Source organism: Falco rusticolus, chromosome 5 (assembly GCF_015220075.1).
Source record: "Falco rusticolus isolate bFalRus1 chromosome 5, bFalRus1.pri, whole genome shotgun sequence".
Taxonomy (NCBI): domain Eukaryota; kingdom Metazoa; phylum Chordata; class Aves; order Falconiformes; family Falconidae; genus Falco; species Falco rusticolus.
In genome coordinates, this window is record NC_051191.1 from 30,129,046 (window position 1) to 30,156,228 (window position 27,183).

Sequence of the window (27,183 nt, forward strand, 5' to 3'; positions counted from 1 at the left end):
AAGCCTGTATTCAGCTACTGTACTTTAAATGATATCCATAAAAATTCTCATTTCTGGCAAATAAAATGACCAATAGGATGACAGAGAGGCCTGCGGGGTCTGAGGCCGTAGATTAAGACAAGGTCCCTGCGGCAATTTCGGTATGCATGGAACAAGTTATATGCATTTCTTCATTGCTGTGTGGTGGCTCTCAAAGGCTGGCTCTTACTTTTTCTCTGTGAAATGGGTAGTGCTTTCCTCTGTGTGAGGATGAGGCTGATAGTCTGCTTGTGAAGGTTCTGGTGTAATTCTTTTTGAGACTTCATGTAGCAATTATGTAGAGCCCTATTATCATTGTGCAAGGGTAAAATAATTTCTAGAACCTGGCCAGAAAAGTTAGAGATCTGGTAAAAGCCCACTGAGTCTGAAGAGACACTGATCTCATTCTTCTTATTTTTAAAATTTGACTGCTGTCTGCTTCCTTACCTAGCAAGCTTTTCCACATGAATTTGTGCAGCCACCTTATTCATTAGTATGTAAAGAAATGATTATTTGCTCCCAAATTTTTAAAACCAAGGGTTTTTTTGGGTTTTTTTGTTTGTTTGTTTGTTTTGGCTCTAAAGCAGCTAGCTCCCAGAGAGTTACCTCTGTCATGCACCTCTGCATGCTCTCATCATAGATCCAACAGGCAGTGGGGTTTTGGGTCAGTTCCTCAGAGCTTCATGAAGTTTGTTGTCTCACATGGAAGTCCTGAAGACTCTGTAAGCCTGCTAGGAGCAAGTTCATGCTGTACTAGATGTTGTATACCAGACTTGTTACTAAACACATGCACAAGAGTGAGCAATGATCGCAGCGTTGATGATGTGTGGCCCTTTCTGTCATGGGTGCATTGTCCTTGTCCTTTGATTTGAGAGCTCAGCCAGCAGTGCAGCTGAGTAGAGTTGGTGTGAAACTGGAAAGGCTCATTTATTGTAGATTGACACTAGCCCTGGTAAGGACCTCCTTATAATGGCAGAAGTGTATTTTTCACCAGTGGGGTCACAAAGGAAAGACTTGCATGGCTTTGTGATACAACTGATTTTTAGGTTTCCTAAAACACACAACATGGATGCAGTCACGTAGGTAAACAGACTTAGGATAGACCTGACTAGATGGAGCATCCTTGGCTCTGAGATCCTTTGCTGTGAATATAAACCCTCTCTACTAATGTGCACTTACCACTATGAAATGTGAATGACATGAAGATAGTAAAACCTGATAATGGGTAGTAGCAGGTTCCTTGTCACGGGTAGAAGATAATTTTGAAAACTGTGCTTAAATCTTGCTTAGTTGCAGCTGACCTCAGCTTTAATTTAAGTGGATTCGAAGTCTAGATAGGTTCTCTAAAGTTTTTTAGATATCTGTGCTTGGAAAAAGTTTGTGAAAAAGAGCTTAAATATAGGAATTGCCTTTGCCTTATCCTTAATTAGTGGCTCATTAGAGCATGCCCTGTAACTTCATGTTCAGAAATACTTATCTTGGGTTGTGGAGGACAAAGCATCATAGAAGAGGCTGTGTTGCATTAGCTTGGGGTACTGCTACATGAACCTGTGGGTCTATTAAAAATTATGGAAGATTGTTGACTGTAGAATAAGAATAATTGGATGCATGCCTACTTGAAGGTCAGATCTATAGGACAGGATTTTGGTAGGGATACATTGAAAATATGGTCCAGTAGGAGATGGTGTATTGACAATTTTGCTACTAAACCAAATCGATTTGATTCAATGTACTTTTCCGTACATGTTCATAATACACTTCTGGCTTTTTACCTCATCTCAAAGCTTTAAAATAAATACAGAAATTATATACATGCCAACACACTGACCAGGCAGAGGATGTTACTGCTGTTAAAATGTATGAATTGTCATTAGTGACCTCACTCAGGTGTCAGCAGTCACTCTGCATCAACTCATTCTCTGTTATTGCCTGGACAATAGGAGTTGCTTCCAGGTATGTGTCACTGTCTCTCAATATATTTACCATATTTCTCAGTGATGGGGATATGAGATTGCTTTGACAAATTGCCTAAGCCAGTCTCCTGTCATTCTCTGTATATGTTCTGCTTAGGTCACTCGATGCTGCAACCCCATATGCATAAAATCTAGGCCATATTATTTTATGCTGTTTTGTCATGTTGGCTGTCTAACACGGACTGTGTCTGTGTCTCTTTTGGGTCACCTTGTTTCAAAAATGACCTGACAGATTTAGGAGACTTCTAGAGAAAAGAAAATTAAGATAAGAGATGCTGACTAATTTGAAAATAGGGAGATGTGGAAATAAGTCATTATTTGAGAATGGAAAATGAAGTGGTAGTTAGCACCACTGAAGAACATGGATCGGGGAGTTTTCATGTCTGTCAGACTGTAACATGAGAATAGGAAGACACTGGAATTTAAAAACAAATAATTCTGTTCAGTATAGTAGTATTTTAGTAATGACTCCATAAACAAGTTGATAATGTGAGGTCAGGCTCACCTAGGGACAATAAAAATTAATTTGTCAAACTATCTGGGTAGTTTGATTCTGCAAAATTGTACTTTTCTGGGGCAGTAAGGAGGTACGTGGGTAACTACATGTTCATTTGTAATGGGATGTTAGTAGAAATCGGACTTGTAGTGATAAATTTTCTCAGTGGTATATAATTAATTTGCTCCCATAATATTAACTTTTTTGGCATTTCGACCGAGGCTATATGTAAGTTCCTCCAACATGAAATTCCTCATCTATCCAAAAGTCTTCTACATCTGGTTTTCCTCCTGTTTTTGTTTGGCTTCTGGCTGACAAGCCACTTGCCCCAGCTGCTTCTTTGTCACTTGCTATGATAAATTCTATATATCTCTTAGAAGCTGTTGAAGAAGTAGTTGCCTCTCCTATGTCTGAGAGTGGGTTGGAGAAGATAACTTGCTTAGCAGCAATGGAGAGTGTTTTTTAAGGCAGCCTTATCTGCATATTGTCCCACCTCCTTCACTGATAACATTGGTGATGGGCTAACAGACATTAGCGCAGCAGGAAGATGCATAGGTCTTTCCACAGTAGCAACTTCTCAGTTTAACTTGGACAGATTAGTTACTAAGCTTTGTACAAAGTCTAAATGGAGGAGAATAGCTTTTCTTCCACACTGGACTTTCCCATATTGAAAATGTAATAATGTTAATGTTGACAATAGCTGTCTTTTCTGGTGCTGTTGTTACCATCCTGTCCTATGTACTTCTGTTTATCCCCTGCCAGTGTCTTACTTGAATTTGTAAAGACTTGTAAAAAAGCAGTGTTTTCTCTCTTAGTACCAACACCACTTTTCTTTAGGCATTTGTTGCTAATCTTAATTATGATGAAAATGGATACAAAACATGGTTTATTTTGTTTTGCTTAAATGTGTGCCTTAGTTCTACAGTCACTTAAGATATGGCAATATTAATGCCCCTGTGTTTCTTATGAGTACCATGACTCCTAAACATGTCTTCATTGTTAATATGCCATATATCTGGCCACTTGATCTGTTCTGCTGTGCTTCACTCTACCCTTCCAGACTTACCCAACAGCTCTTTCTATTGAATCAAGGTGCTCTTCTTCTTAACTTTTGAGCTGTGTAGTTGTTATCATCAGTAGGTGAATGGCCCATGAGAGATCCCCAAGAGATTGCTGTGTAGTGCTGTGCATATATATATATCTATATGTAAAATTGTAGTGTATGAATAAGACACAGTAAGCTGATAGCAATTTTTACAAATAATGGCTATTCTTTTTTCTGCGCTTTGCAGACTTAAAGTTCAATCTAGGATTGCTATAGGCTAAGGTAGGTGGTTGTAGCCACAGCATCAGGCCAGGCCACTCTTACTGCCTGGTGGAAACAGCAGCAAGCATGCAACAGCTTCTTAATTACTCCAGTTAACTATCCAGGTGATGAAAGTGTGCAGATAATTATAGCACTCTGAAATAAAGTGGCCGAGGCATGAACACACACCTCATTAGTGATTGTTAATGAACACAGAAGACTGAACTGTGGTGGTTGAGTGGGTGCAACTCCAGTTCTGGTGCAGATCTTCTGTGCTGCTCTGGGGATAGCAACTTCTTCTGATGGGTAGACACAGCATGTGGTAACTTCTCAGCTGCTGCAGTTAAATGTGATGGAGCCTGTCTGTCAGTGCTTGAAGTGCCTAACATATGGATTTGGGAAGTGTTATCTTCACATTTTGTTGGGGTTACATGTGTACTTGAAATGCTCATTTAGCAGCAGTGAACTTGATCAGAATTTTTCTTTTCTCAAATAATAAAATGTGATGAGTCATTGCCTTGTCACAAAATATTTGGGCCTTTGCAAAGGTACATTAGTTACAAAAATTGGACAGTAAGGAAGCCATACGAGCAGGTGAAGTGTAGTACATTTAGATGAGGTTATAGCTGTAGTACCTTCTATATAATAGTAAAATCTTGATAACTGACACAGTTGATAAGGCTTAATGTTTTAGGTTTCTGATCTTTCTTGTTGTTTAAAACCTGCCATACTACTCATTTCACAGTTCAAAATGAATACCTTGTATTCTGTTTGTATGGGTAAGTCAATTTTTATCAACATGAGACTTTTACATTCTTCTGGGGGAAAAGCAGGTAGATTGATTTGGTCCTCCCTGTCTGCAGCTCTATCTGGGAACTTAAAATGGTCTCTAATGTCATAGTACTGAAGTGTGGTTACTGTGTAGTTTCTAATGCATTTGTCTTTCCCATTACCTGCAAGTAGAACACATTAAAAGTGAGCAACTCTGATACAGAGGAAGGAGTGAGAAGGAAAATCCTGGAAAGTATTTAGATACCAAACTTGAACTGCTAGCAGCTGAAGTTAGTTACCTGAAGCCCTCAGAGAGGGTTTGAAGCTAGGTGACCTCCCGGCTTGCACGCAACATCTGTCATAAAACAGGATATATGAATTCACAGTCTTCTGACTCCTGGCCTGCTGCCTGCATCTCCTGCATGCCTGTGTGCCTGTGGTCTTCTAGAAACTGAGTGGAGGTTGTCTTGATGGTTTACAGGCTACTGCTGGAACTGCTAGAGCTTCTCTTTGACAAATTCAACGCTGTGGCAGCTGCGCACGCTGTTGTCCTCGGACACCTTCAGCAAACAGTGGCATCTCCTTGCAGCCAGTATGATGGTGATATCAAGCTCTATGACATGGTTGATGTGTGGGTGAAGATCCAAGATGTCTTGCAGGTAAGAATCCTTCAGGTGGGCACATTTTCAGCTGGAAACACCTTTTTTATCCAGAATACCAGACAATACCTGTCATACTTGAGAGACAGCTGTGCTGGAATTTGTCTTGATTTTTGGTAAGTGGTCACATTTATAAGAGACTGTTAAACTCTAGAGAGCTTAAATGTCAGCAGGAAAATTTCTGTGGATTCATCTTTTTGGTGTATGGAAAAGTTGATTCCTTTTGCCTACCAAGTGATTTATCAGAAGCTTTCGAACAGTGACAGTTTTGTTCTGTGTTACCATGTCATGCCTGTCTTATAAAGTGTCACAGCTCTAATTGCTTGTCTTCTCATGTCATTATAGCTTGGTTATAGTCAGCTGAGACGCTTGCTGCCAGAATGTTTTCAGGGAATTCTTATTCGATTCCTATCCTTAACTGTAGCGTACTAAAGGAGTACCTTGCTTAGGCTTTATTCTGGTACCATGCCTATCACCTTAGTATCTGAGACTCTCAAAAGCAGCAGAGCTATCTGTCACATGTCTGTTCTCTCATTCTTGCTGTGAGGCTAACACATGCACGTTAGATTATTTTTTTAAATTTTATTTATTTTGGAATTGCCTTTATATATGGTACACAGATGCAGACCTCACCCAGTATTTGACAGAGGAGGTCAAAGAAATGGGCCTGGCATTGCTTACCAGAGTTGGCAAGATTTATGATGGTCATTCCACCTCTGGCCTGTTCATGAAAAATGCTCTCTGCTCCTACTCTAACACAGTTTTTCATTGTAGGGCACAGGTCTATTTAGCTGTTCTCTAAAGGCTTGTTGGATTGTGCAGTAATGTACACAGGTTTTTTGCTTACACAAATATAGCCAACTGTGTGCATGGTGTGAATTTAGATACTTCTTGGACATGATAAATGTAAGGTATGGGCCTTTGATCACCTCCACTGTCTCCTTACCTACTTACTTGTCTTTCTAGACGAGTTAGTATTTTTATTAAAGAAATCTTGATTAGTTTTCTCCATGATACTATATTGAAGGAAGGTGAAAATTTGTTCTTGCAAAAATTTGATTTGGAATGTCCAGCCAGAGGTTAAGGATGGGTTTTCTAAACAAAAGAATGTCAGGATTGAAGTTGTCTGGCCGTGTTACAGGGAAGAATTCAGCTTAAGAACCTGAGGAATGGGCTTGGCATGGGGTACCTCCAGCCATTTTACTGTCATCCGTGAGGTCTAGAAAAACATCAAGAGCTTTGAGTTCTTCAGGAAGGACAAAGCCTTGCGTGTAAGAATCCTCCAGGATTTTATCTTCAGTGAAGCAGAATGACAAGGCTGGTAATTCCCCCTTATAAGTGAGCATTTGTGATGGTTTCATTCCTTGTGAGTGTTGAAATTGGGAGTGAGTTACACTGGCTTTTCCAAAACAACATTGATAGAACTTCTATACAGAAGCATGTGTAGGTGTGCGTATAGAGGGTGAATGTGCTTTCTGTATTGGGCAGAAGATATTTGATTTTATTTTCTATAACCTTTCTATAAAATGTGTGCCAAGAAAAATCTAACAACTTACTTGTAAAGGTTTCCTTGCTATTGGCCTGACAGCACAGGTGTCGGCAGGAGTCAGAAAAGCTTCCAGAAGAGCTTTACAGTGCATAAAAGCAGTGATTTAAGATCCGTAATCATTTGCTGTTTTAGGGTAAGAGAAGAACATTGACTGACGTAGGGAGGAGGAAATCTTTCATTTTTTTGTTCAAAATCTTAGGGGGTTTTTGTACATTAGTTTTATTGGAGTGGATTAGGGTTTTTTTACCTTACAGTGTATGAAAACGTTTGATCTCAAGACTAAATTATTTCTATTGTGGTTTTCCAAGAAAGGATAATTTTTTTTGAGAGGAGATCTTATATTTGTGGCAGGGGGTGCGGAAAACTCAGTTTTAAAAGTGTTTATTTAAATGTTCCTGCTGTTGGGGGAGGACAAAAATTTGCAGGAAGTGGGTTCGTGGCAGGGTGCATCAGGGAAACGATGCAATTCTTTCAGATCATAGTGAATGTCGTTTATTCATCATGCTAGAACAATATCACATGACTGTGCAATTCACATGGATAATCTTTTGCATACATATATTGTGCATCTCTGCATGTTACAACAAGGTTCTCTATAATTCTGTACAAAAGTAATAATGTGCACTCATGGTGGGCTGCAAATTGTCGTTTGTGAGAAATGTGAGACGGTTGTTTCCAGCAGCTTGTTTTTGTAGCTGGATATCTGAATGCTTCCTAATAACTGCACCAGGCACTGTGGTGTAGGATTAGATAGGTGACACAGTGTTGTGCAGTGTTTAGAGACTGAACATGCAGATATTATGTATTTTTGACCTTCTCTAGAATGGAAGAATACTGAACTCCTCAGGAGAAGAGTGACCTTTCAGAGCTGGGTACTGGAGTGCTAGAAGACAAACAAAAGAATTGGTTTGTCAAAATATTAAGAGCAGCCCTGTGCAGGAAAACAAAGTTTGAAATTATTTACTTGTAGTAGAACCAGCTTAGCCTGTAGTTGTATTGCCATACCAAGAGGAGAGATTTGGAACTTGTTTAAATTTTACCTTGGTATTTTGTCCTGGAGCTAATTTAGCTCTTCAGTGTAGGAGTGGGTGGAATATCCTTTTGAAAAGCGTAATTACTGTAGGACCAAATACTCAGCTGGAGAGAACTGTGAGCTGTGTTACAACAGCAGTTAGCAGTGTACTGACATAAGTAGTTGCTTCAGGACAATGCTTCAGGACAATGCAGTGAAAGAATTCAGAGTTTTTCTGGCACAGTTCAATGTATATGCTACTTCATCCTAGCCCAAGTTATGAAGGCTATACTGTGTGAAAGACACAGAGGGAAAGACATGCTTGGGAAGAAGGCAGAAGGTTTTGGGTTCAACATAGTCTTTCTTTGTCGTTTTACTTTTTTAGTCTAGGCCAAATCTCATTAGCCGGGACAAGGGCTTTTCTGTCCTGTTGTGTTAGTGTCAGGGGATCGACAGCTGGTGGACGTGTTATATAGCAGTCACTCGTGCTTGGTGTGATGGTTCTTCCTTGCTGTTATCTAGAGCACAGAACTTTCAACTGTTCATTCACCTTTTTTAGCACTGTCTTTTGATGCCATGATGAGGGAGAGGCATCTGTCCCTGCTAAGGCCAGTGTTCATTCAGTTTCTTGAGAAATGTCACCTTTCTACTGATAGGATGATCATCCTGTCAGCTGTGTTGTCTCAGTGCAGTGTTTTGCTGCTGGAGAAAATTCCAGAGACATCTCCATGTGTGCTCAGTATCCTGTTATCAGCTTAGACTGGTGCTACTTGTTTCCACGGAAGAGATCTCTCCTTTTGTAGTGGTAGTATTTGTATTTGATGGATCTCAGTTTTTTGAGAGTGGTCTGTGTCTATTTGCTTGCTTTTACAGAAGAGATGGAAAACCACATATATGCTCTGGGACATTAGCAGGCTGTCTGGTGGTTGATATACTGACAAGACAACAACAATTATTACTTTCCTTTTTTTGTGTCTTCTCTCAAATGCTTTTGGGTGTTTTCCAAAAATGGTGTGGTTTAGCAGCCTAAACATTGCTGAATCTATAAGGAAACTGGAGCAAAAGAAATTGAAGCCTACTCTCTGCCCACACACTACTGTTCTGCTACTGAAGAGCTGGAGACAGCAGAAACTGTTGACTGAGAAAGCCTCTTTCTTTGCATGTGATGCTCCACCATCCACAGGCTGTATGATATACTCTTCTTTATAATGTGGAATGGCACTCAAGTGCAGGATTTGAGCAGGGAGATGGAGTAGTTCTGCAGTACACAGCTAGGTCTGGTGGCCAGCAACGTGAGTGATCTCACAGAAAAGCTGCACTTGAATTGTGTTTGCTATGTCATACTTCTCCTGGAGTAGTGCTGAAGGACTTGGAGATATATTTCATGGCTCTGCTTCTGTAAGCTGAGCTACTCTGTGGTTTTGTAAGTGAATTAGTGGGGAAAAATACTGGTCCTCTCAGGCACACAGGTGAGCAGGAGAAAAACAGTGGTTTTCATCAGTCTTAGTACCCATTAGTCAGTGGAAGAGGTGTAGAGTTTTCAGCTCCATACCAGTGTATGCAGATCTGATCCAGCTGTGCTGTGATCCCATTTCTTCCGCTTCTGCAGCCTAGGATGTTTTCCTTGCTCTGGCAGTGTTGCTCATTTTCCTGACAGTAATCTAATTTGAGGGAGTTGATATGGCCAAGCATTTTCTGCTTACTCAGGTCCTTGAACTGTGTCAGTGTTGGCACAGGAGTGAGTGAGAGGGAAGCGCACTGAAAAGAAGTGAAAGGGTTTCTCCTAGCAACTGCAGCTTTCACCAGCTGAAGCTGCTGTGTGGAGCGGCAGCTCAAGGTACCACTCATGCAAAAACAAGGTGATTTTTGCCCTTGCCCTGGGTGGCTCAGTACAGGTCTGAGAGCCGTGCAGAACACTTAACCAAAATGGCTCGTGATGTTAAGAGCAGGAGCTTAAGAATGGTGTCCAGTCACGAGCTCTGAATCTCTCCGCAGTTGTGATGCTGTCTGACTCTTCAGTGAAATAAGGATGTCCTGGAATAGGTAATTAAATCTCTCTTTGCTGGACCTTTGCATTTAAATGAATGAACTATTCGTGACACATACAGTTAATACTTGTAAAGTAAAATAAGATTCTTGGATGAGACATGTTAATGTTAATATGCCATAAATACATAAATGTCAGAGCAATACATGAAATCACTGTTGCATTTGGGAAGGTCACCAGGTAGTATTTCGAACCAAAGTAGCATTATTTTTCAGAAAGTCTTCTTTACAGAAATGTAATGGTTTTGTGTTTGTCCTCAAAATAATGTGCCTAACGGTCTTTCTGGTTCTTTTATAATGGTCTTAAGTGTGTGGAGCTGATGCCCTTGGACTCCTGACTGGTTTGTCTCATTAACGCTTGTCTCATTTAGCCAAGAGGACAGTGGTCGTGAAAGTGATTAGTCTGCAGCTTTTGGAAAATACAGTTTCAGTGAATCTTGGGTGCATGAAGGAGAGAGTGAGTGAGCATTCTACTCTCCAGGATATTTATATTTAAAAATGGAGTTTAGATAGTTAGAATAGATCACTTGACACTTTCCCCCTCGTTTCTTATTTGAAGTGGGCCCAGAATATGCATTAAGTAGTCCAGCACAGTGTTACACAACTTCTTTTTTCTTTTATTTCCTGCAAATATGTACTACTAAGAGCATGAGAATTTCTGTGTAAGTTTATGGTCCAGGAAGAATGAAATCTTTCTGAATCTAGGAAGGGACAAGATTATTTTGCAGGAAGGTATTTCTTTCAATGTTGGCCTTGCCAAGAAGGTATGTAACGTCCCACCTCCCCTCTCTGTTAAAATGTTTTGTAATTTGCTCCAACTTAATAATTCAAGTCTTCTCCTTACGTTTAGAAACAAAATAATTTGGTACATACTTTAAGTGCTTAAGAAGATGCACTTGGAATTTGGGATGGTGGAAGTGCCCTTGATAAAGGTGAAAAAGTGTGTCAGGAAGTGCAAAGAGGTTTCATAGCATTGGGATGTATTATGTAGCTAGACAGGCAAAGAACAAGATAGCAATGGCATACTGTCCTTTTAAAAACAAAGACTATGAAGTTGAAGTAGAAATGCACAAAATCGATCTGTTTTTTCTTTAGGTGAATGATTCTGGCTGAAGCAAAGTGTGCTTAAAACTTAACTGAATTGCTTTGGTAACAGGTACCTAGGAGAGGTCCAGACCTGAGCTGGCTACAAACACTGGATTATTTTCTTTCCTGGGAATGGCCCTTGTTAACTGATCTGTGCTATATTAGTGTGACATAGCAGAAGTTTGCACAAATACTACTGCGTTAATGGCTTTTGTTTTGACAGTCATTTTTATCCTGGAGCTGTTGATCCATTGTATTTCAAACACTAACGTTTACGCTAAAGTTCAAAGAGATAAAGCCCTGCATAAAAATGAATTGTATGAACAGTGTACAGCCACTGGTGCAGTTTATTGCAAAAGAGGTCACCAGGCTTACGTTTTGGGAGATTTTAAGAAAGATTAGCTCATTTAATAAAATGTTTGAAGGTATTTGAGCAAGGAAAAAAACTCAGGCTCTTCTGTCCATGCTGTAGAGCATCAAGCTGCTCTGTACTTGAAGAGCTCTTTACCTCAAGTGGATTTTCCGGTTTATGGTTGAGCATAATTACATAGTTAGAGTTTTAAAGGATTTTGGAGTTTATGCCTAAATATTTAAATAGCTAAATCCATAGGAGTTAAAAGCATATACTTAGACTGCCTTCTGAAGGAGGAAAAAGGTGCACAAATTCTTGTATGTAATGAGCCCCATCAGTAAATAATTTCGAAAAGCTGTTTAGCGTAGTTGTGAAAGTAGAAGTCAACTCTGGTAGGTGTTAGGCTGAGAGAAAGTCTGCACTGAGGATGAGGTTGAGAATACAGAACGGGGGTATGACATATTCCCTACTTTGATATTTGGCAGTTGGCATGAAACCTGTGCCTTTTGAATCCTGGGCCATTGTCAAATGCTTTCTAATTTATACAACTTGAGAGCACAGAATTTATGCAGCCTCTGTTCCAGCGTTGCCACTTGGAAGCCTTTCTTTTGCAAGCTGGAAGTTTGCTGAGAAGAGCTAGGAAGGATGTGAAGTGTCCGTCACACCTGATGTGAAGTCTGTGTTTCAAATTGCCAGCAGGAACATGGGTATTCTAAATAAAGCATGCAAAATTTCCAGCCTGTAAATTGCTTGTTAGCCTTTGTCTTCTTCGAACTTAATAAATGGGTTGATGTAGAAGAAATGGAAACTTGGCTGCAGATATGTGCAATGTCTTTCATTTTAACCATTTCCCTAGATTCTTGAACAGTTCTGTTAGGTCTGATGTGCTTCTTTTTCATGTTACTATCAATGTCCACTGCACTTTATTCCTGCTGTCAGTTAGAATTAGGAGAGACTACAAGTAGTTCATCAGCATTTGTAGACATGTTTTATAGGACTATAAAACCACGTCTCTTTTGATGTGCTGAGCTTATTCACACTTAGTCCCTGTGTGACTAGCTTTAAAGGCAGTGAGTCGTTCTCTTACTAGCATCATAAAAATACTGTGAACGGGAAAAGGCCAAACACTCATCATGTCCTCACTGCAAGACGTCTAATCTGACAGTGGTGCATGAGGGATTCATGCAGGCAAATTCCTGCTAGTGTTAGAGTAGCTGATATCCAAGGGAAATGTTTGGAAACTGTTTTGCTTAAAAGCCTTTCTGCTCCCGTGCTGTCTACTTGTTGTGTTTACCATGCATGATACTTATAAAACCGTAAGGTAGAATCTTTTTTTTTCCGGAAGCTTACCAGCTCTTGCTGTTTCTTTTCTGATAGGAAATCTCAACTTTGTTTTGGGGGGGCTGCATGTTTTTTTTTCAGTAACTATTTGTGATGTAGAAAACTATCAAACAGCGTTAGCAAAAATCCTTTCTAAAATTTGTCTTCCTGTTACCTTATTTTCTTTGCTTGTTGCTCATAGACAGACAGGTATGTTTGCAGGTGAATCCCTAGCCATAAACTCCTAGGATTGAGGCCATGTGCATCAAGAAGCTCAGCCCTCCTCAAGACAGAAACTGTCAAGATTAGATCTGTTATGTTTGGAAGGGGCTGCAAGGGTAGTGATTTCTTCTTTTCTTTCCCATTCATTCTGTAAGCCATGCTACTGGCCTCTTGTTGCTCTCCATTCACACACACGCATCCCTTCACACCTCTCCCCCAATCTTCGTTCCTTCTCTCTCTTTCTTCATCAACAGCATGTTCTCAGTCTTGCTCCAGGGCCCAAGTAAGAAGAGAAGGTGCAGCATTTATGGAGACACACGTGTGAGGACCTAACACTATAGATGGGACAACAGCAGCTCCTTATCACTTGCAAGCAAGTTTGCGCATATACACTTGGAAGCTGTTGCTGCTGCAGCTCTGGACACATAGACACCACTTTGAAATGTGTTGTATGTCACTAGCAGTACACATAAAACGTTTTAGGAACATCTACTTCACAGTATGCATCTTGTCATCAAAGTGACTTAGTAATCTGATCTCACCAGGGTGATGCCATTCTGTATTTTACACATGGGGGAGCTAATGTTTGAATGACTGAAACAAATGGAAAGGTTTGGGAGTATTTCTGTTATTTCTGGTGTGCCTGATTTGGTACTATAGGAGGAGGGAGTATATTGTGTGAGGTTTTTTGGTTTTTTTAGCAAGAGTTTGTAAGACATTTTTGTGTTTCTCTTGACACTATGGATGCTCTGTGACACTGAGAATCAGGACATGAATATGCAAACCACTCAACAAAAACTGGAGTTGACTGTATTGCTGATGATCTGCAGGCTTCGATATTTTGTTTATTTTATACTTACTTTTTTTTTATTTATGGTTCTGCTGAGCAGCTGCATTTTGAAGTGGTTTTATTTAGGAAGTCTGCAAACAGTAGAATTTTTTGAACGATATGCCATTGGGTTTTATTTGCATAACAGTTTCAATGGATAGTGCAAACTCTGGTTACAGATAATGAAGGCTTGAGTTGGACTGTGATTCTTCAGGTTAGGTACATGACCGGTGAGGCATGGTGAGAAAGTATTTAAGCACAGAATCAGCCTTGATATATTTTTCGCAATTCCATTACATTTATTCTTTTGCTTAAATTTCTGCTGTACCAGGCTTTCACCAAGTTTTACCCAAAGTACTCAGCTGCAAGAGAATTTAGTCTCTGCTTCTGCTTCTATATATATTGTGCAAATGTGTATGTACGAACCACCAGCAAGTGACTGATGATTCAGTGGTGATCTCTGGACTGAGAGAGGCTGAAGAAGAGCTCGAAGCCTGTGTGCTTTTCAGGAAATGATAAACTCCCAACTTACGTTGAGAACAAACAACCCCCTCTGCACCCCCAAATCCTTCTGTTATGCTCAGTGGTGTTCTGGTAATGGCATTGTAAGTCAGCATTTTTTGACATTTAAAGCATTTTGACATTTTGACATTAAAAAAAAATAATCTCAGTTGACTTGTCAGAAATAAACTTGGGAGAAGCTGTTTTCCCTCTATTCTGGTGGCTGAAATGGAAAATCTGAATTGCATTTCATACCTCTGTTCTGTCTTGCTTTCTTTGTGGGAAGTGTTGATGTTCTGTGCTTCAAAAGTGCCAATATGACATAGACAGACTTTGAAATGGGCTGATTTTTCTTTCTCTAATATAAATGTTTTAATTCTTTTTTAAAATGAACAAAAAAGACTTTCAAAAATCTGAACTAAAATTAAACTTTAATTTTGTTTCATGTAGTTAACAATCTAGTTTATTTTTTATTGGTTTTACATGCTTTTTGACTCTTTGGAGAATATTTACTGATTAGTAACTGGTTTTACCTTTATGCATTGAGAGCTATGACAGGCCTGCTGATTGGACCCTCTTGCCACCTCCAACACCAAAAATCAAGTTTTAAATGTGAAATTTGCTCTTCTCTGCCTTATCAAGTGGGATACTGATTTGCATGATCATTTAGTGGGTATATCTCTAACCACAGAGCATTTACATCTACATGTTTTGACTGGTCCAGAGCTAGCAGTAGGTAATGGAACTTCATGCGGGATTTTACATGAATTTTAAATAACCATACAGTGTGTTTCCGCAAACCCCTTTTCCCTGGCAGGCTGTGTGCTGTGGAACTCCCAACCCACATGCCTTCAGCAAACATGACTACCAAAATAAGGTTTAGAGAGATCAGGAGAAAATGAGCCTGATGATAACACAAGAGCCCAAATCCTGAACTTGTGGAAGCAGGAAAAGGGAATTGATTTGGCCAGTACTGATTTGTTTCAAGGTACATGATTATTTTAATTCTCAGTTTGCCCCATGCTGGCCAGTCTGGTACACCACAGCAAATGCACAACGGGAGAAGTAAGCCTGATAGTTTCCTTATGTCAGTGACCCTACAGTTTGGTAGGCCAAGGACTGCAGTGGGTTTCCAATTTAAAAGAGTAAAATTTCAATATTGTAGTATGCATTCGCTCTGTTTAAGATTTAATTTTGAAGATTTTCTTCAAAAGCTGACCACTAGGAACCATTAAAAGGAAAGCTGAGAATCTTCTGTAGTCACCCCATTTTCCCCAAAATGATACAAATATTGATGGCACTTTATTTGTGTGGTCGTTCTGTCTTCTGCCCATAGTAAATACCTTGCGTCTTTAAGAAGGAGCAACTTGAAAATATTTTTTTACTATATCTGTGTTTCTTACCTGTAGTCTTTCCCTTAACTCCTTTATGTGTGTTCCTCTTGTCTTGATCTGCAAACTTCACAGAGATGGCAGGTCTTGCATTGGTTTTGTATGCGGATTTGTTCTGCTGTGATCATCCAGCTTGAGCTTCCAGGCATGACTAGACTGCTTTTCACTTCCATGTTACAAAATTAGTCTGCCATATTTATGATCGATCAGTTCATGATCAAAGTTGGCGAGATTGAGTATTGAAGTTTCCTATGTCATACCACAAATACGAGTGATGGTGGCATTCTGTAATGCTGCTGGTAGCTCGTGGTCTGTAGACAGCTTAAGCTCTTTTTCTCTTTTCCCTGTTCTTTGAATAGGGGTCTTCATCGCAATCCTATATATAGCTTGAAATATTGCAGTGTTGAAGACCCACTGGAAGAACAGGGAAGACCCATATCTATCAAAATACAGAATATGTGTGCAAAAATAACAGTAGTGTTTATTCTAGATGCAACAAATTAACTGTAACTATTGCTTGTAAGCAAATGACTGGAAAAGACAGTAACTGTGTCCATGCTAGGAACCATGGAAACTCATTTTCACCTGAGAAAAGGGGGAGATGAGGGAATTAGGTAATTAAATGTGGCCTCTATGCAGTCAATTCTACTCTTAGTATGTAATTAAATGCCTTGTAAAGCTCTTTGGGGTCTTTATTTACTGGAAAAGGCCTGAGAAATGTGTAATTGTTGGTGTACTCTTGGTGAAGCTGTGATCTGGAAACTGATTAAAATAATAATAAAATGTGTTGCATTGTTAATTCATTCTTTCCAGTAATAAAAGCTGGACTCCCTCTGCTTTGCATTTGCTTGAGAAAACTTCAAAGAGCAGCACTAGGAGAGGAGAATGAAAAATATATGTGTGCCTTGCTTAGGTGCTGGGGTTTTGAGTGATGTTGTTCTGGTGCTTTTGTATACTGGAGCATTGCCTTTTATTTTTAGTATTACAGTGTGACGTAGTGTCACTGATCACTTTTTACCATGGTTTCTGTGGGTGAAATGTTGTTTCCCAGAGTTGTGTTTTGTTGTGTTTTGGGGTTTTTTTTTGTGGAAAACGTGGTGCTGGTGATGCCTACTATTGCCAGCCTAGTAGTGGCTGAGGGGCCCTGTACAGTGCTGTAAGAATAACTCTGAAAATGTGCTCAACTCAGTACTTGTTTTTCTGTAGTTTTTTTTGAGCTATCCTATGAATTTCTGTGATGGATGAGGATTTCCAAAAGAGCCAAAAGCATATAGGATCTAACTCCCTTGTCAGCCCAGTGGGAATTGGGCAACTAATTACTTTAGATTCTTTTGAAAATCCCATATCTAATTTTGCATTATAATAACATGATTTTACAGGGGGGTAAACCTTCAAGAAAAATAACACTTTGTGTAACTTTTAATCTTCTTTTTAATAGACATAGGAGCTGTTTGCCTGGCCTTGCTGATGACAGAGTCTCTTGTGTCGAACGTCCTTTGGAAAAGGCTTGGAGCAGGAGGTCAGATGGAAGGGTGGAGGATGAAGGGCTGGTTGGTGTCTTTTCCGAGGGCTGACCTATGGCCTTGTGCAATACCCAAGATGAAAGCAGGAACAGGACTCTTTGTCTGCCACTCGGTAGATTCATTCCAATTGCAGAAAGGTTAAATCGTGTCATTAATTCTCTCTCCTAGGCTTAAGTGGTTGGAAGTTGCTGCATGTGAGAGAGAGAATAATCTAAATCAGCTACACCTCCCAGTGGCTTGGTAAATAGATAAATCTGAGTGTTCCCTTAAGCATAATATCAAATATCTTTCCCTTTTTACTTACAAAGGACAATGAAAAAAACCCAGTAGATTTACACATGATTAGCTAGGACACAATAAAAGGATGATCTCACTTTATTACGCTGATTTGGTGCTATATTTCCTTGCTGTGTAATCAGTGTGTCACGTGGCTGGTGCCCTGTTAGAAAAACTGCATTTCCCAGTCACATTACCTGCCGAAGTGATAAATGATGGTGCCTTTGAATTGTTCTCTCACACTAACCTCTCTTGATAATTTGCCTTAATTCATGATGTTGTCTTTTCTTTAGAGCCCATGTTGGTCCTAATGTGGAAAAATTAAGATGCTAACAAAGATCTGTGGACGTGACAATTGCAGTGGAGAGTGTTCTGAAAAGTTTTGTCATATCTCAGTGAAAGTGATGCTAATATCTCACCCCATTAATATATACAGATCCTTGCATTTGACTAGAGAGAAGAGCTAGTGATACCCTTCAGTTTGTCTGCAGTGTGGTATCAGACACACAGTTCAACTATTGCGATTCCAGCCATGGAAAGCAACAGCATATGTGTTTGTATTGGTGTGTTAAAACTACGGTGCTTGGACCTCTTCAGTGCTGTGTAAGACAAGCAATTGTAGGGTTTTCCCAAGTTAGCCATATTTTCACTGTAGAAGCTTCAGCTTCCTTCTGCGTTGCAAGGTGATTACAGTTGGATAACCTTTTGTATGGGCCACTTTTCTTCCCAATGGGACCAATTTTAAGGTGTCATGTATTTGAGAAGGCGTTCGTCTCTGCAAGGTACACACTATTACTTTTTTCTTCAGTGTCCTGCATGCCTTGCAGTTCTTCAGTGCTTACATCCACTGCTTGGGCAATTAGAAAATAGATTTGTAAGTATGTTCCAGATAATCTGCACTTTTGCCTTCACACTTAGAGGAATGCTGAACAAAATAAGGATTCCAGGGGTTGGAACCCTTGTATCAACAGTTAAAATATGAAAATAATTTTCGGTGTGTGGTTAGGTTTTGATTCTGCTTTTGGTGTGGGGATAGGCCAAGGCCCTGGAAAACGCCATGTTGCAGTCTGAATTTGAACATCGTTCTGATTCAGCTTTGTGTAGTGGCAAGCAGTACTGAAGGAGAGAGAATTCAGTCACTAACTCACATGTAGTGCTGTTCAAGACAGGACTGTCATACCAGCAACTAGTCAGCGCTTTGCTTAAAAGTAGAACTGTGATTCTCTTCATGGTTACATTAATTATTAATTTGTGACTTTCAAATCTGAGTGTTTCAGAATTGTTTGGAAGGATGAATAAAGACTCTGCATCTCTGTGCAACTGGTATTTTAATGCATCAGAGTATTATGTAGATCAGATGGTGTGATTTGTAGAAATTTGTATGGCAACTTAGAAGTCAGTCTTCCCTTAATGGCAGCCTGTGCGATTCCTTTAAATTCTTGGAGGTTGCAGGTCATATAAAGCAGGTTAGAATTTGGTCCTTGTATTCCCATACCTTACCTTCCTTTCTTAGCAGTGATTCTTTCAGCATAATGTTCTTTGGTTTAATACTCTTCAGAGACTTGAGTCTGAAAAGTGTTCTTTGTTACCTGTTTCATATCTACTGTTAGGCCTGTATTCCCTTTATCTATACTGCATTTTCTGAAAACTAGCTAGATGTTAATCTGAATTTTTGCATTGACAGGCTTAAATGTATTCTGTAGTTAAACGCCAGCAGAAGCAAAATGATTTCCTCCATCTTACAGGCCACCTAAACATGTATTGACATTCTCTGCAAAGTCATTTGAATGAAAATCCAAACATCAAATAGCTGAATGAAGGGACTCTGCAGGTGCAGATGAGAATGAGATTATGAGACTTATCTCCAAGGTCACAAAGATGTGTTCTGCCTTTTGAGAAGTCTTTATTGTAGTGTTGAGTGGATTGTTCATGGTGTGCTGTAACTGGTGCTACATGTTCCCAAAAGTTCAGCCTCCTGTGATTAGTTAAGAGTGCTAACCTTGTATTTTCTATTGGTGTCTTTTTAAGGCCAAGGGTTCAGGTTGAAGGTTTTGTTAAACATGCTTCTCTTTTGCATTTAGTTTCGCTGTAAGCTATATAATTAACAGTTAAAGACTTGGGTTGAAGGTTCACATATTAATTGATGGTACAGAAAGAGTCTTCTGCACAAGTTATAGTAGTTCTTCATGGTCTGTGTAGGATTATTGCATGTTCTGTTAGGGGCTTGTTCTGTTGGATGCATAATATTGTGTTGTATTAATGATTGTGAGAGTTTTTGGCTTCATTCAGAAAGGTTGTGTAGAAGGAATGTGAATCCCTTTAGTATCTCCCAGCTGCAGCCCCCTGAGAATTGTAACTCAGTGTCTGCTAAAGGGTTAAGTGCTGGAAAACAATACTATAGGGAGCAAATATGTTCAGGGTAGAGCAGTAGAGTTAACTTTAGGGGAAATTTATTCTTCTCCCCGACCCCTCCCCGCAAGCTGGGGAGCAGAGAATCGTTTGTAACTTTTGTAGCCTAAACTGAAAACAAAACAGCGCTTTTAATGAGAAAAAAATACGCAAACTTAGTTTTAAAAGACTCTGGAAGTAAAGATCCATCAAGTGGCCCCTATGACACCAGCTGCTTTGCAGGACAGATCTTCCAGAGACAGCTTGAGATGAGCAGTTTTAGGTATTGGTCAATCAATTTCCTCAATATAATCCTGAAATATCAATACTCAAGTAACTTGTGTTTTGCATACTAGTCTGCTACAAAAGACATAATTTAGAGCTTGGGATATACTGCCAAAGCTGTGTGCAACCATGTGCATGTTTGGTAAGGGAAGAACAAGGGAGTGGGTGGTATTTAAGTGTGGTTTTTTTGTGCTTTTACTCTCAGAATAACCTCTCTAGTGCTGAATGGTTTAATCATATGTCTATATGTGGTACTGTTTGCAACTCTTCCAGCTTGATGCAGGGGTAATGTAGTAGTACTATGTTTATAATCCCAATTCTGTGAAACCCTCTCTAGTGGAGAAGCAAACTGTTTAAAAAAATCATGTATAATTTTTGCTATCTTGTGGAGAAAAGATGTTTTGAAGATTGAAGGTGTGTAGAGTATTTAAAATACCTTTATAAGCACAGAATCAAAACTTTTGGAGCTTAGCTTACTGTATGCTGTTAGCTGCTTGAATAATGGCAAGTTGCAGCTGCAGTAGCCCAGTGAAAATGCTTATGTTGCACTGACAGGGATTGTTGCTCCTTTTGAGCTTCAGAGTGCCACATTCGAGGTTTTTTGTGGTGTTGTCTGTGTGGTGCTAGACAAGGGAAGAAAAGCAATGACTAGTTTTCATGAAGGGAAAGATTGTTTTGGGGTGAATTTGAACTTCTTTAGATGCATTGGGCTATAGTTGATTTGTTCATAGTTGTCCTTTTTTGCCTTACTAAAGAGTCTGATGCTTGTTGTAAAATACTGACAGTCCTCAGTAAGATCCTGATGACGCTGGCATTTATGCACCTGCTTAATTTGATTTTGCAAGTAAGGCCAGCAAGACTGCCTGTGAGACTTCACTTAAATTATGTGCTGGCTTAGCAGAATAAAGCTGACTTGATGTACTTAATGAATTTGAAATGATTTCCACAAAGTATTTGCTGAACCTCAGCTTATTTTTGCAATCTTGAAACTGGTTCATTAATTGATGGGAGACAGAGCGGTGGACTTGGCAGTCCTGGGTTAACAGTTGGACTCTATGATCTTAAAGGTCTTTTCCAACCTAAATGATTCTGTGATTCTAAATTAGGTCCAAATTAGTGTTTCTCTTTAAACAGCTGACTTTCTCATTTTGATCATCAGTAGAGTGGCACCAGGTAATTGTATTTGTTTTAAGGCAGTCTTTGGGTTTAAGATATGATTAACCTCATTCTGTTTCTGAATTTGCACAGATTCACAGACTGGTTGAGGTTGGCAAGGACCTCTGGAAGTCATCTGGTCTAACCTCCCTGCTGAAGCAGGGCCACCCAGAGCTGGTTGCCCAGGATCGTGTCCGGACAGATTTTTAATGTCTCCAAAGGTTAGAGACTCCACAACCTCCCTGGGCAACCTGTTCCAGTGCTCAGTCACCCTCACAGTAAAAAAGTTGTTCTTGGTATTCAGAGGGAACCTGTGTTTCAGTTTGTGCCCATTGCCTCTGGTCACATCACTGGGCACTGCTGAACAGAGCATGGCTCTGTATTCTTTGCACGCTCCCTTCAGGCACTTAAACACATTGATAAGACCCAACTTGAGCCTTCTTTTTTCTAGGCTGAACTTTCCCCGCTCTCTCAGCCTTTCCTCATATGTGAGGTGCTCCAGTCCTTTCACCAACCTCATGGCCCTTTGCTGGACTCTCTCTAATACATCCATGTCTCTCTTGTACTGGGGAGCCTGGCACTGGGCTGTGCTCCAGATGTGGCCTCCTCACTCAGATGTGGTTCTCCTCTACACCCAAGCCTCTGATTGCTTCTCCCTCAGATTCTGAACTTGCCCATCGTTGGCTTATGATCACCTTTGTTAGGTTAATTTCTTAATGATTTTAATGATTTTACTAGCCATTATATGCTATATGTTGTATATTACTGCAGGGTAAGGTCACGCTCTGACTATAAATACACATGCAAGTTTTATAACCAACTGTACAGTGACAAGCAACTTGCTGTTGTTGCTTTCTTGCACAGAATGAGAAAAACTTGTAAAGGTAAAGCCTGTAAATTGCCCATTTTTCCAAGGTGTTCATCAGTGGTTTTGGACTTCCCTTGTCTGAAGATGGACTCGCTGTAGCAGAGTATCAGGTTGGAGAGCAGTGTGAGTCCGTCTTGATTCTGCATTTGGTTTTCTGTACAACCGGACAAGCTGCTCGTATGCAGTAAGGTGGATAGCTTGCCTTACACCAGTTGGTGCTAAACCAAAGGCTATGAAAGGCAGTGTAAAGGCTTTTGTGCCTTAATGTTTACATTTTCCAGTACGTTATTCATATAGACCCTTTGTTTTCTTTTGGGGATTTGGTCCTGTAACATTCTGTCAGATCTGTATTCTCATATGGCCTGCTTGATGAAACAAATATCCGTGTTATTTTTGTGTGTCAGATGGACGCAGAGGCTGTTCAGTAGCTGTTTTGTTGTTTAGCTGACTTGTTTTCTTCATTCCCTAAACTTCTATCTTCCTGGAAGGTACTGTTCTGCTCCTTCCTTACTGCTGCATTAGTCTGGAACATTTCGTATTGATTTTATGGGTTGGTGATCATTTCCTCTTCTGTACACAGTTGTGAAGAATTGGAAGTAATTTGGCCAGGGAAGGTTTTGTGCTTCCTAAGATCTCGAGGAGTATTTAAAATCTTTTCTGTAACCTGTTTTGAAGAGGTTTGATATTCTTGTTTGTTGAGTTGTCATTTTATTAAGGTCACTTTGTTCATTCTTGTCTCTTTGGTAGGCTTTGTTTTCAGCACAGCATTAAAAGCTGTTTTGTTTTTTTGATTAGGAAGAAATCTTGATACTATGATTTAAATTTAATATTTCATTTTGGGTTCCTCTACAAACCATTCACTGAAAACAGAACAGCAAAAGATGCAATTTAGTCATTGACTGATAAGTAAAAACCTTCTTGTGCAGACTTTAAGGAAAAAGGAGCATTTTGAGGTGGAGAGAGGTTTATCTGCAAATATTGACCTGCAAGTTCTGAGCTGGAGATAAGTGATTAATCTGTCTGCCATAATCTCTCAGAATTTGAATGGGTTCTTGTTAAACGTTTCATTCCTAGGATAGAACTAATAGTTTAGAAATTATCTGTTACCATCTAGTGTTTAGACCAATAGAGCAGCAGTTGGGAACAGGCTTCAAGGATGCTGCTGGATTTTTGTGTGCCTGAGGTCTGCATGTACAAGGGATATCAGTGTTCTCAGTGAGGTCTTGATCTAAAATGTGTTGAGTACTTTGGCTCTAATCCAGAGAAGTAATTAGATGTGTGGTATGATTGGGACCATTCACGTGTCTTAAGTTGTCTGTGTGCTTAAGTGCTTTCCTGGCTTATGGCCAGACTGCCCAGCACCTTGCAGAATGAAGACAATATTTTTGTAATAAGGTAAGGTAGAACCTTTTTCAGAAGGTGATTGAAGCAGAGTTCCATATCTGGACTGGGAAGTAGCTCGGTCTGAATCTTCAAGGTTCAGAGTAGCTTAAGGGAGTTTTGTGTGTTTATTGAATATCTCTGTCACTTCTGGAATATGAGGATTATGAATAAAGTTGTCATTTATATTCTGCTGTTTGTCAGCTTGCAAGTGGGGTGATCTGTGCATAACAGTTCATTATCTGTTTAAGAAAATCTGTCATGTTGGGGGTTAAAAATGTCATTCCTCAGAAAGTGAAGGGGTTGGCTATACTAATGGAGCCAGGCACCTGTGTCAGTGCTATATTGTTTCCATATGTGAATGGATAACATTTTCTCCTATGCTATCAGCTCTACCAATATTAGTATGCAGTGAAAATAGGGAACTGATTTCCCCCCTTCCCCCAAGACATGGGCATCTAATTTCTCCAAGAATTTGAGTGTTGATTCATTATCCTCCTCAAAAGCCAGGCAGTCTGCACAGATGCCTCAGGAAGCTCCCACTGAAATTGAATTCCTGTCCTGCTGAAACAGATTCCCAGAAAACCACAGTCCTACCTGAAACCGAAATAGACAAGAGAAAGAATAGGAAGAGAAGCACTTAAGTTGATGTACAGCAAGTACTCAAGTGACATGGAAGAACATTGTGGAAAAAGTAGAAAAGTTTGTGGGTTTTTGGTGTGGTTTTTTTCCTTAAATACAGTCTGATTCTTCAAACTAGTGGAATCTTCCCCCCCCAGAAGGGAGGACTTTTAGAGCCCAAAGGTCATTCAGCTTCTATGACATTCATGTTTAAGGCACTTTGGAAGTACTCAGCTTAAAAAGCTGACTTGGAACATGGTGTGGGTTGAGACAATTTGATTGAAATGGAACCTTTTGCAGAAAACTTGCTACAGAATGTATGTAGCAATTAAAGAAGGCATGAGACGTCTTATTTCTAATAAAATCTAAGGCTACTCAGTGACCTAACAGATTAAGGGCACAGATTGAAGGGTATTTTTTGCCTATTATTTCTTAGAGCAAGTATTTTTATTTTTTTTTAAGAGGAAAAAAATGAGTGGTGGGCTCTTTCAGCAACTATAACTTATGTATGTGATCTTAAAGATAGAGCAGCGACAAAGAAAACAGTGAATTCTAGCCTTTTGTGTCTTTAGATATTTGCAAATGAATGTCTAAAATATGTGGTGGCTCTTCAGTCAGAGGTGGGTGAACTGGATATTATGTGGATGCATCTTGTCATGATAATTCAAGAGGGACTATTTTCTCATCCATATGAAAATTGGGTGGTGATAGGTGTCAAATATTTGTCTTCAGTACTAAAGTAAATATTTGCTATCTAACTGTCCCCATCAGTGAACAAATCACTTGCAAACAACAACATATTGCAAGAAGGAGGATGCATGAAATAACATAAAAATTAAAGATGAGGCAACTGAATGAAAAGTAGATACCAAATAAACCTAAAAACCAAGTTAAATAAAAATTAGGTGGTTGGATTCCCTTGTGATTGAGAGAACCAAATTATAGAGTGCGTTATGCAAAGGTGGTGAAATGACAAATGTCAGTGGAAATCTGTAAAGCTGTTTGCAGACTGTGTATGGAAGACAGACTTTTTGTAGGAGGTGGAGGAACATGCCTTTATTTAAAGAATTTCTCTTGTCTAGTGATATAAAAATCTTGGAGTAGAGAGGACCATATATAGGGACAAAAATACTATGCTGTAAAAATTGAAGTGTATTAGCAGATTTCATTAGTTTATGGATTCAGGAGTGAAAATGGAGTGAAATTATTATTATTTTTTTAATTTAAAAAGATGAGAGGCCTAGGACTTGTTAACAAAACTGTGGTGGCTGCCGTCCTGTATTCCTGATGTTTCAGTTGTGTAAGTGGAAGAGTCAGAACCTGTTGATGGAGACCTTGCCTTTGACTGGTTCTTGTAATGGCCAGTTCAAGAGCCCACAGGAGGAGGGAAGTCTTTTTTAGGTTAAATTGCAGATTGCTATCTGATGTAATGTACTGTAGCTGGTTCAAAAGGAACAATTTCAGCTGCCTTGTGTAGTTCCTAGAGTATAATTACGTTAAGCGTCCAGAGGAGCAGGCTGAGTATCGAATAATGAAATGGACAGAAAAAGGAGGTAAAATAAAAGGCCAAATTGCAAAGTTCTAAACAGGCAGAGGAAGCAAAACTCATAGTTGGCTGCTGGATTTCAGTTGTCTAGTCTTGGAATTATGTTCCTTTAAACAAAAAGAAAAACAGAAAATAGATAAACAGTACGGCTGCCAAGGTTGGAGGTGTGTTTATTTGGTGCAAATAACTTAAAATTTAGAAATCAAGTCCTGGGAGAGCTAATAAGCTGAAGTATTTTTGAGTAGGCAGGAGGAGGGAAGTGAAGACGACCTTTGTGGGTTTTATGAATAAAATCTACTTGATATTCTCTAGACCGTTAAAAGCAAGACATATGCAGAGAACATCACGGTTTTGTTGAGTTGTACAAGATTGTCTTAAAAAAACCTCTAAACATTATGGGAAAGCTAAATGATTTCTCTGAAACAAGTGTTTAGTTTTAGAGAGTGTAGATGAGGAAGCTATCCAGAAACTCTTCGCTTCTGATAATAAAGACATGCAGGTAGAGCTAGAGGCTTTACAAGGAACTTTGTAATTAATTTAAGCTCAGAGGCAGTATGTCAGAAGACTTTTAGGAAGGAAGAGTATGAAGTTACCGAGATACCGGGAAAGATAAGCAGCCTCTCCTTAAAGTCTTCAGCTGAGGATTGGAGAATAAGCAGAAATGTCTTATTTACATGTACAAAAGATTCTGCAAATTATTTTTGTAGGGGGAAAAGCCCTTGGGCAGGGGGTGGGGGGGGGTAGTTTTGGTTTGTTTTTTTTCTTAATGCTTCACAGAGTGCACTTGCAAGGGGTACTATCTTTCCAACAAATCAAAGTAGGCAGTGGTTGAAATGCAGGGTTTTTAGTTTTATTGGTTGGGTGGTGTTTTTGTTTTGTTTTTTTTTATTGATTAAAAAACTGACCAGGAAATATAAAGTAACAATCTGTGAAAAATTATCATAATGGGAAGAAGAAAGTTAACTCTGTTTTTCTAATGACCCTTGTGGTGGTGATCTGGCTTGTTAGTGGTCTTCTGTACAGGAAGACAGCAAATTTTGACACTTGCCACAAGATTTTTTGAATTATTTGGGACAAGATGGGATGGATGAATCTGTGAGATGTTTAAACAAGTTAGCAAGTATATATTGAGGTGAAAGTTAAAATTATTTGTTGAGCTTCCTTGGTGCTAAATTAGCCAAAGGCAGGAAAGTGGGTGTAATTTTTAAGAGTAGTTTGCCACTAAGCTTCCTAATGTGCAAACTGCGCTCCAAACTGGGAAGATGCTAGAGTGTGTAAAGGATAGATATCAAATCTATTTTCGTATTGCTTTTATAGAAATGAATGCTGTAAGCCTCCTCTGTAGGTGGTCAGCCCTGAATTGTCTATGCTCATCTTCAAGGATATTGCAGAACAAGAACAGATTAGGAAAGGTGGAAGGATGAACATAGCACACTTACAAACTGCCATTTAAAGAGAGGCAGAAAAAGCTGGGCTTGCTTCCCTTAGGAAAGAGACTAAATAAGGAGGAACATGATGAAACAGGGGGTGGGATGGGAAGGGTAGGTGGCAGTTCCTGTTTGTTGCTGCTCCAAGAACATGAAACCAAGGGTCTTCAGCACAGCTAAAAG

The 27,183-nt window shown here is 39.5% G+C and overlaps 1 protein-coding gene across 3 annotated transcripts in view; it reads left to right on the forward strand.

The window, feature by feature from the left end:
• Positions 1-27,183, forward strand: part of EXOC4 (exocyst complex component 4) — a 408,367-nt gene that overhangs the window by 62,294 nt on the left and 318,890 nt on the right. For all 3 annotated transcript variants that reach the window (XM_037387956.1, XM_037387958.1, XM_037387957.1), the window contains exon 7: positions 5,046-5,223. In XM_037387956.1, the coding sequence (XP_037243853.1) occupies positions 5,046-5,223 (178 nt within the window). The remainder of the gene's footprint in view (positions 1-5,045; positions 5,224-27,183) is intronic.